This window comes from Papilio xuthus, unplaced genomic scaffold (assembly GCF_000836235.2).
Source record: "Papilio xuthus unplaced genomic scaffold, Pxut_1.1 DF826159.1, whole genome shotgun sequence".
Classification (NCBI taxonomy): Eukaryota; Metazoa; Arthropoda; class Insecta; order Lepidoptera; family Papilionidae; genus Papilio; species Papilio xuthus.
The window spans coordinates 767,732-778,401 of NW_013532490.1; the positions used below are offsets into that span (position 1 = coordinate 767,732).

The window sequence follows — 10,670 nt, forward strand, 5'->3', positions numbered from 1 at the left end:
CATGCTTTTTTATTTTGACCGTACTCCGCTGAGACGTCGACGTCACGTATGTATCCACTTGTCTGTGTGTGTGTCTCTTTCGATGTTTGCGCGCACTCTCACTGTATGGCACTTGATTGTAACCTCTTTATCCATGTCATAAACCGTTCGTGCATGATGCCTGCCCTATCAAACTCTCGGAGAGGGGTTGCCGACGGTTACCGATGGTTGCCGACGGTTGCCGACGGTTACCGATGGTTGCCGACGGTTACCGACGGTTACCGACGGCGACTCCTCCTAATCATTTCTGTGCTGTTACTATAGGTCGGCTTCTTCGCTATCTCTAGGACTAGTCATAGTAATCGTCAGGTGTCATTACATTATAATTCACTAACATAGTCGCATGAATATAATCGAAAAAAATGAGAAAAGATATTAACAACATTTATATTTAGCTTAGGATGTTTTCTACTAGCATGTAAAGGTTATAAAGTTAATAGTTTAGTGTTTTATAATGCAAAAGAACTAAAATATTTCTTTATCCGTCACAAAGTAGTGATACAATTTTAATAAATAACGAAATGATTAGAATCCTATAGAAAATAGCTTGCATACCCAATAAAGACACAAAGTAAATTTGATATGTAAAATTTTAAAAATGTGAATAATTTAGAAAATGAAATTCGAAAATGGAATTAAACAGACGGTTATGAATATCAAAATATCGGAAGTAAGTACTTTTACAAACCCCAAAATTATAATTAATCCATTAAAATAAACAAATGCTGATAAAACCGTATATATTCGTTACTAATTTACAAACAAATGAAAAATATGTTATGTCAATTTTATAAACTGGCAACACTAAGCTCTGGGATTCCCCAACCAAAGACAATAAACGTTAATCCTTAAGCTCTTATCTAAAATCATAGGCTTGGTAAAAGAAAAAGTAAATAAGTGTTGTTTTAGTTTTTAGTACTTGTTTAGTAACGAATATATACGCTTCTTTCAAAAATATTTGTTAACAAATTCGATGTTGTCATATCTCTGTGCTTATTGGATGTGTGTTAATAAAAAAAAAGTTCTCTAAATTATTGTGTATCTACGTTGTGTATGTTTGCGTATGTTCAGAGAAAATATATTTTATTATACTACGTTTTTATTTCATTAAAGTTAACCTAAAAAACTTTTGAAATGAATATATCAAATGTTACAGAGATCGCTCCGATACATCATCAGCAAATGTCACCGATAAGATCATTGAAAAAGAGCGAATCACCTACAAGTCTCAGCAAGCGGACTGACAAAACTCCTACTACACCGATCAGCCTCACTCCTATTGATGAGACGAAGGCTTTAGACATGAATAAAGTAAACGGTATAAATGGCATTGATAGTAATCAATTGACTCCTGAAACTCCAATAAAGGAAACTATAAAAGAAAAAGAGGTCGTTAAGAAATCGACTGAAGCGACCCAAAAAGCACCTGGGGTGGTAGACACTACGGTTGTCAATGAGCCTAACACAGGCGGTTTGACAGCGGCCGAGGTGCTTGACAGAGCTCGCAACAGATTTGATAAGTTCTGGGGCAAAAAAGAGGAAGACACCGTTTAGTCTTATCCCGTTAGAATCGATGAATTGTGACAGTTGAAAAAATATTTTAACTTGCAACACCAAAAGAAAATAAAATGTCAATTAATACCACAGACAAATAACGTTCCGTTTCACGTAACTTGTTTTCAAAATGTCACAATTTTCGAATGTTGAATACGCGGTATTTAAACGAAAGCTTGCTTCACAACGTTATACGATGGGTCGCGATGTATAGCTATTTATTTAACATTACATAAGTCTTTTGAACAGGAGTGTGGTGGCTTAAAATAGAACACATTAACATGTATACAATAGGTTGAATATGTGATTTAATTTATTTGCTTTAAGACAATCTGTATCGAATATAGATAAGATCTTACAACCTTCATATTATATTAAAATTAAGTATTCATACTTTGTATTTTAAATTATTTCGCAGACATTTTACATTTATATATTGTGGTTTGTATTTATTCATATTTTAACTATATCTTAACTGTTATTATTTTGCTATAGCAAATTTGTATTATACTAATAATTTGCAATCTTTTAACGTAATTGGAGGAATTTGTAATGTTTTTTGAATTTCGAATTCAATTGAAGATTAGTAATATTTTTTTCTTTGCCATTTTCCTATATATATACACAAAATATAAATGTTTTGACAACGCTATTATATTAATGCTTTTGAATGTAACGGTCTGTAAGTAATTAAACTAAACATCCTTTAAATACGTACGACGGTTTGATAATTTATATTTTGGATACAAATAAAGTCAAGAAGGCATTGTATACTTAGATGACACTACTGAGCCGTCCAAAATAGTATTTTTTTGCAAACCGGTATATAATAATTACGCTCCTTCCTTTTTCCGTAAAATTACGATTTTAAAAAAGTAGAGCTTCGATATTTTTTATCTGTAGAACGAGAAACAAGACACAGATGTCATAATCTGTGTCATGTTTTAGGCGCGAAATTTACACGAGTTAGATCTACTATATTCTACATTTATAATTAAAATTAGCTTGATATTAACTATAATGGAAACATTGCGATACTTTTGTCGCTTTTGTTTATCGGATAGTAATTTTAATGTATCGCTGTTCGGTAGTTTTTGTCGAAAAATTAATATGTTGGAGAAAATATTCACCTGCTTAAATCTTACGATAAAAGAATCCGATTTTCCTAATACAATTTGTTACAAGTGCGTCGTCAAAATTGAAGGATATTACGATTTTATAACATCTGTAAAGAAATGCAAAGAAATTATTGAGAAGAAAACACACAGCGAGAATCGTTCTTGCGTATCTCAAATGAAAAATATCTCTTTTCCGTTAATTGACGTTCGTAATATCGAAGATATGGAAACTAAGATTTCAAGTTCACTTTTCTCGTGTTTTTCATCTGAATTTATTTTAAAACATTCCAATGAAGCGAATATGTTGAAAAGTCTGCGCGTAAGATGTCATGAAGTTCTTAATGAAAATACAACAAAAAGACGTAAAACCAAACCAAAAGGTCGAAGGCATTCCAAAGACTTGTTCGATTCTTTATCACAAGACGAAGTAACTCCGTCGATAAAGTAGTTTTCTCATTATTTTAAACTTTAAGATCATTTGTGATCTTTATTTATGTTTTATTATGTAAGTGTTATGTTTACCACAACAATTTATTGAACGTTGTTCCTAAAGTAAATAATTATTTAATGTAACATGTTTAGTTGTATGAGATTCCGTAGTGACAGGGTAAGGTTTGAATAATTGTGAGTAAATGCAATGTAAACCATATTTAGTGAACTTTAAGAAAAAATAACATAAATCTAAACGTATAACAGAATTTGACAGTTAAACACTTTTAGAAATTATTAATAACAAAGTCAAGTGTCAGAATGATTAGTGAGGGGACATATACGTCAACGTTTTAGTAAGGCTAGTGTTGTGCCAGTACACCGGAACACTGTCGGATTTTCTTCCTAACAACACCAACATACGTCAATGGAAAATTTGTTTTTTCTTTACAAAAATCAAGTTTATAAGTAAAACTACTTTATGACAATATTCCTTTAAATATCACGATAAAGTTTATATTGCATTTATAATAAAGATCATATTCGAATGGCCGAATTGTTTAATTTAACACTTCTATGGACATGTATCTTGCTAATTTGCTATTCAAACTTTATGGCGGCTTGATATTTCACATCATTCACGAACACAATATTCTCTGATTCAAACTACGAAAGAGTCGCTATGACGTAGTCAATTTTACTTAGGAGGCGTAACGCGCGACTAGTCTTGAGCTGTCAAAAATATAGACGCAGATGTCAGGTTGGGATATTCCTGTGAATTTTGCGCTTAGCGTTCGCTAATTACGAGCCTTCATAAAGTTTGAATCTTATAATAGTTTGTAAGTTGATGTAACTATATTTTGTAGCACATCACATAGCGTGTTTTCTAAGACCCTTCCCTTTAATAAACTTGTATCGATTAATAAAATGTCTTGATTTTTAAGGGTATAAGGTTTATATTGCATTTGAAATTGTAACCCTTAGTAATTTGTAAAGCAAACTGGAATTGATTTATTTTTGATTTTAATATTAAAAACATTTTTTTTAATATCATAGTATTTAAAACCAGGATATATTTTGTCCGTAAACTGGTAAAAAAGGTTACTTATCTATGGGTTGTTTTAATTTGCCGTATTTTTTTTTAAATTAGTCTGATTTTTATAACCTATATTGTTTTTCCGCGCACAAACAATTATTTCTTGTTCATTTCGATGCCTGAACGTTTCGCCTGTTAGCCCTGATTGTGACGTCATTAGCTTTGCTACGGATTTGTTAGAGCGCGTGTTGATTTCCAATTGTTACATCAAAAATGGACACATCAATAAAATTTTGAAAATACGTGTTGTTTAATTTAATTTAGACCTAGATTCAGACTTGACAAAACTTGAAAAAAAAACCCTTCTTTTCCGCTGAAAACAATGAGACAACCAATTTTACTAATATTATAAATGCGAATGTAGATGGATGGATGTTTGAAGGTATCTCCAAAACGGCTGCATATATCTCGCTGCAATTGACATAGATATAGAACATAGTCTGAAAGAACACATAGCCTACACGTCTAAATAAAGTTTTTTTTTAATTTAAGATAGAGTCGCGGGCGACAGCATCACACGGAATTACACATAAAAAAAAAACCAATTAATTCATGAGTTTATTTCGTATCTGTATCGATTCGTACACAATTACATCTAAACTCCATCCATACTATACATTATACATAAATCACATTCAAAATTATAACTAATTATACAATTAATTAAAAAAAAATTACAACATTTATGGCTGGCAAAGAGAAACATACAAATAATACTACACGTAAAGCTTATGAGATGCGATGAAAACGAATCTACAACAACGCTTATTTTACCTAACTTACATACTTAGTTACTTAATCTTTGAGCATTGGGAACTGTCCCGCTCCGTTATATAGATTAAACATACTAACAGATTGGCAGTTAACTATTAACTAACGCAATAAAAACATAGCAAACATTAAATAATACCTACAAGATTTTATTTTTTATTATCAGTGAAACAAAAAAAAATTAATAACTTAAGATTTTTTTTTATATTTGCCAATCTTATAGTAAACAATCTATGGTAAAAATTTTCAGCTGACAATAAAAAAAATCTACATATCGAAGCTGTGGTCCCGAAAAACAATGTAATTACGCAAAGAGCTATGATAAAAATTCATTGTCTCTGTTGGTCATATTATTTGAAAATTAAATTACAAATATAGCAAATATATATTAAAATTAATATAATAAATATACAATCGGGTAAATAATAAAACTTTTTCTCATTACCCTGTGTTACCATGCATAAAAATCAGAAAACACATTTTGCTGGCAATACACAAGACATTCAACCATTGAGTATTTAATTTGAAAAAGATAAAAAAAAAGTTAAATAGAAAAAGCACAAAAGTATACAACAAAATATACATACCAATTAAATGTATACATACTAATTAAAAATGTATACAAAATTAATTTCGATGAATACAAAGTTTTATAAAAAAATAACGTTAAAATTCAATAAATGTATTAAAAATATTCGACATTTAAACATCTTGTTGAGTCTTGCACAAATACAAGAATATACAAGGCGTTTAACCAAAGACAATAACATTTTACTCTGAGTAAAATTCGGCCATAAACAACAAAAGAATTAAAAAAAAGAGGTCTAATAAAATTAAGAAAAATTAAACAAAGAAATAAAAATAACAAAAATTGAATCAAAGGAAATAAGTACTATTTTATGGAAGACTACAAATTAAAAAAAATAAAATAAACAAACTTATTTTAATCCTTTAAAAAGTGTTAAAGTCAAAATAATAGACATAGATTTAAATTAGTAAAGTTCAAAAAAAAATTAAGCATTTTTTCAGATTAAAAAATTGTTGGCAGTTAAAGTGTTAGTAGACCTCAAATTAAAAACAAAAATAAAAAGCATAAAAAGGCAATGTTTTTTAATTATGGCACGGTTATTGATATATCTGGGGTCGATTAAATATTAATAAAAATATATACAAGACGGTATAAAGCAACAATGAAATTAAAAAAAAAACACAACCCATTTTTTTTACACAATAGTTATTAAAAATATTATCACATAATGTTCCTAAATCTAAGCATACAAAAGAACAAAGATAAAATTACGAACAATTATTTAAAAAAAAAGCGTGTACACAATTCTTAGAATTTTTTGAAAAAAAAAATTTTTTACGCCTCAACAATATAATACTGTAAATTAAATAACAATGAGGCTTAACACGTTCAATGCTACAGTTTTTTCTATGACATGAAACACGCCAGGCGAATCAGCATATAATGTGTTAATGTATTTAATATCGAAACTATATAATGCCTGAATTACAATCTTGACAAATAACTTTGGGGTATCCACTGATAAACAGCCGTCCAAAAACATTGAAGTCAAAGTGAAAATATATAAAGACAATTATTTATTTAAACTTTCGTGAGACATTATAATAAGCTTATATAAAAAACGGCTAAACACTCGTGTAGTCAAAAAAAGTGTTCGCTCAGTGAGTTAAATAATACCAGTCCCGCTCACCCTGATGAAGGGCCCCAGATGGACTCGAAACTAGTAAGTGCCGCTAACGGACGTCAGCGTTTAGCCGTTTTTTTTTTTAATATTAAGACAGTGTTTAATTCCAGCCAAAGCGTTTATACGCTTATTTTATTCAAGAAACACATCTATATGACATTTAACAATAAATAATTGTACTTAAGGCAACGCAAATCTTCAAAACCACTTACTACGCATGTATCACGTTGCGCACACACAAAGTTGAATCGTCAACGCGTCTAAATAGCGACTACTTGCTTGTATGGCTCTGGTTTGAAAATCACAGCGATTTTTGCCACGATATTAAGAATTAAGTTGTGTCTGGTTTTTCTTCTAGCTCTATAGTCGAGTTAGTTGCATTCGCTTCAGGCGATTTCATATTTACAAAAATGTATAAAAATGAAGCGTGACAATCACGTGACTTATCAAAAGATATTGTCAGTTCTATGCATCTTTAAAGTTCTTTATGGAATCGTTATGAAACAAATACATTTTGTCTAACCCCGTAAATCTATGTAGCCTTGGCTTAGTCCAGTAACTATTTCTACCTGACTGTAACTGCTTTTAGCGACTTAAAATAAAGTTTCGAACATTCGCGTTGCCTTGTACGAAGTCTTAATAGGCAATAAAATTATCGCATAGACTAACCAATAGGAAATCAATACGTCATAGTGACGTATGTAAACAGCCAATCAGAAAGCGTTGTTACGTCTTTTATTCGCGTTTCTACAGCAAGCAATAACGCCATTTTTTTATTATGAGCGTTAGCTTTTTATATAGCTTAAAGCATCTCTTCGACGTAATTGTGATATTTTATTTTTCATTAATACAAATTATGGATAAAATCAAAATTTTTATTGACTCAATTAGTAATTTTATTTTAAATTTTTGCACAAACTTTTGTTCATCGAATCTTAAAAACAAGGAGCGTTTATCGTTTATTTTTCAATAGTTCTGACATATTATAATTATAACCTCAAAATTAATAAAGAGATCAGCTGAAAATAGTCCAATAATTCTGCTAAACACTAATTAGACTAAAAAAAAGCTAATATTACATTGATATACAACACCGAAGACATTTAGTAGAAAAACTTGCTTATAGTCCTACAAACTTATTTGGCCCGGTGAGAGGTGATAACAGGATAACTCATCAGAAAATACGAAAGCATACTCGTGTAAGCGTACTTTAGCATAGAAAACAGACACACAAGACAAGAAACAACAGGGATATTTAATATTGATAGGGGGCGTTAGTGAGCTATTGTAATTTAGTTTTAATTCTGCCTATCGGGTCAGTTAAATTTGTCTGTCTATAGTATAGAAATTGACACAACGAAACACCGGGCCAAACAAATTAGTCGCACTTTCCGTGCCCCTAATAAAATCGTATAGACACAAATAGTAGTAAAAATAGATTATGTACATATGTAAGTACATAATTATACTAATATTAGTTTGATAATGAAATTTTCACCTTTTTACGTCAATCAAGTATACATTCAAGTTTACGCGCCTTTATTTATTTTTAAGGTTAATTATTTATAATTGTTATTACGAGAAACAATGTCAAATCGACTTATTAGTCGACATTCAGACGAATGAATGAATGAGTGAATGAAAAGTCAGTGAATTACTTTTTCAAGAACTGTAACTTAATTTGATTTCGTTCACAAAGATGTTACGTATTAAATCTTTGGTTAATCGTTCAAATTGATAATTACGACCTTATAGTGTAGACATAAGGTCCAAAATGTCTTATCAAAAGTACTGAATCATCCAAGAAGCTGAAGAGTTTAGTTGTTTTGTATAAAAGTCGAAAATAGTATAAATAGTTTCTTGCTTGGCAGACGTTACTCACGCAGCCACGCCTTTTTGTGTTTATTGGTTCATTTCTCGCCGGAGGAGGAGCTAGATGCGCGGCCACGCCCCTTTTTCGTCTTCTTATCTTCAACGACGTCAGTCTTCTCGCTTACTCGTTCGGGTAATGTAGGCTCGTTCGGTTTGGGAGGCAATGCCACCACGACTTGTGGGGTTGGAGGGTTGCTTTGACCCTATAAATATATTTAAAACTTAATTTACAAGTAATTTCATAACTTTAAACAAAATACACTTAATTATCAAGTATTTTATTACATACTAATTATTAATATGCAGATGACATTTATAACTAAAATGGAAGGGAAAAAGGGGGGAAGGTAGAGATTTTCTTAATGGAGATTAGGTTACATTGCGTTATCTTATCTACCTTCTTCTTGGCGTGCTTGTCCTGTTTCTTGGCTGGTCTGTGGTCATCATCGTCACGATCACGCGGTGTCTTGCGGCCCATCACTCCCAGCAGCTTGCTCACCATGCTGTTCCTGCCGCGTCCCGCCTCCGCCCCGCCCACAACCACCACGCCCACACTGCTGCACTCCACCGCCTCCGGGGACTGGACAAACACAAAACAAATTCCGTATTTATTAACATACTCATAGTCTTGACTAATAGATGTCCTTAAGTATACATTTAGTGTGGTAAATCTAGACTAAGGGACCACTTAAGTTAACAGAACAAAATGAGTGTCGCAGCTAATGTTCTAGTGCAAGTTCACTTTACCTTATTGATTTCCACTGATTCCTGTCTCTTCAATCCTTCCAATTTCTTTGCAGATTCATTTTTCTTCGCTTCCATCTTCTCTTGCTTCTTCAATTCCGCCTTCTCTTGTTTCTCTTTCTTCGCCTCAGCTTTTTCCGATTTCTTCATAGAGCCGACTCTCTCCATAGGTTTCTCTGTTTTTGGTTTCTCTTCTATTTTCACTTCAGCCTTTTCTTCTTTAATTTCTGAGATCTCCATTTTCTTTATCGAGTCTTGCTTCTTCAGTTCTGATTTCTCTTTAGCCTTATTTTTATCTTTCTTCAAGTCTTCCTCTTTGGAACTGGTTTCTGGCGTCTGTCTGGTCTTTGAATGTGTATCAGTTTGACTTGATGATGGCACAGTTTCAAATGTTGTGGTGGTTTTCTTGCTTATATCTGTAGTCACGTTTGGTTCTGTACTGGATCTGCTGTCATCTGGAATTTAACAAACAGGACATTCATATTAGTTATCTGTTTAATAATCAACAACTATAATTTATTGTGAAATAAATTCAGATTCTTTGTCACGTACTTAAGATATAGTTTTTTTCTAGTAGTAACTATGTTAAGGCATAGGACAGGCGACTTTGAATCTATTTTGTCTGAGGTAAACATTGGGTAGCTGCAGTATGTAACTATGTCATCATCATCATCATCTCACTATACGTCCCCACCGAGGGGCTCAGAGCCTACCTTAGGTTAAAGGTGATTAGGCCATAGTCAACCACGCTGGCCAAGTGCAGGTTGACTTCACACATATCTTTGAATTTCTTCTCAGATATGTGCAGCATCACAATGTTTTCCTTCACAGTAAGACGTCGGATATCGAAAAACACATTGGTACATGGCGGGATTCGAACCCAGGAGCTGCAGATTGCAAGTCAGGTGGTTAACCACTGAGCCACCGACGCTAACTAACTACTACTACCTAGTAACTATGTGAAGTAATTATTTTCTCTCAGAATCCTTAATTAAAATATTACCCAAAAAGACTTCTCTAGAAGTATCCATATTCGACGTATCAATAGATGTCTCCATAAAAGATTCATCAGACAGAGAGAGTGAAGCGAAAGAGGCGTTCGCGTCCGCCACACCTCTGTCCACACTCTTCGGTGACGACGTGAAGATGCTCGGAGTACTCTGCTTTGCTGGGGTTCTGCTAACAAAGACAGTTTCATAATCATATTATAATTTCCCTAGTCAAATTACAAACAGGTATTAATCGGTTAGTAACGTTCGTATAGTTACCTTGTGGGCAATTTAGAGTGTCCAGCGTGGTGTGTGGGTGAGTCCTTCTCCTCCGCGATCCTCGGCA

At 32.4% G+C, this 10,670-nt stretch overlaps 1 protein-coding gene across 1 annotated transcript in view; it reads right to left on the minus strand.

Moving 5' to 3' along the window:
• Nucleotides 1-7,710: 7,710 nt before the first annotated feature.
• Nucleotides 7,711-10,670, minus strand: part of dop (microtubule-associated serine/threonine (MAST) protein kinase dop) — a 40,846-nt gene continuing 37,886 nt past the window's right edge. The window contains exons 34-38 of the mRNA XM_013319201.1: nt 10,604-10,664; nt 10,339-10,514; nt 9,339-9,790; nt 8,989-9,171; nt 7,711-8,794 (exon numbers count right to left, since the gene is read on the minus strand). Coding sequence (XP_013174655.1) covers nt 8,630-8,794; nt 8,989-9,171; nt 9,339-9,790; nt 10,339-10,514; nt 10,604-10,664 — 1,037 coding nt within the window. The 3' untranslated portion in view covers nt 7,711-8,629. The remainder of the gene's footprint in view (nt 8,795-8,988; nt 9,172-9,338; nt 9,791-10,338; nt 10,515-10,603; nt 10,665-10,670) is intronic.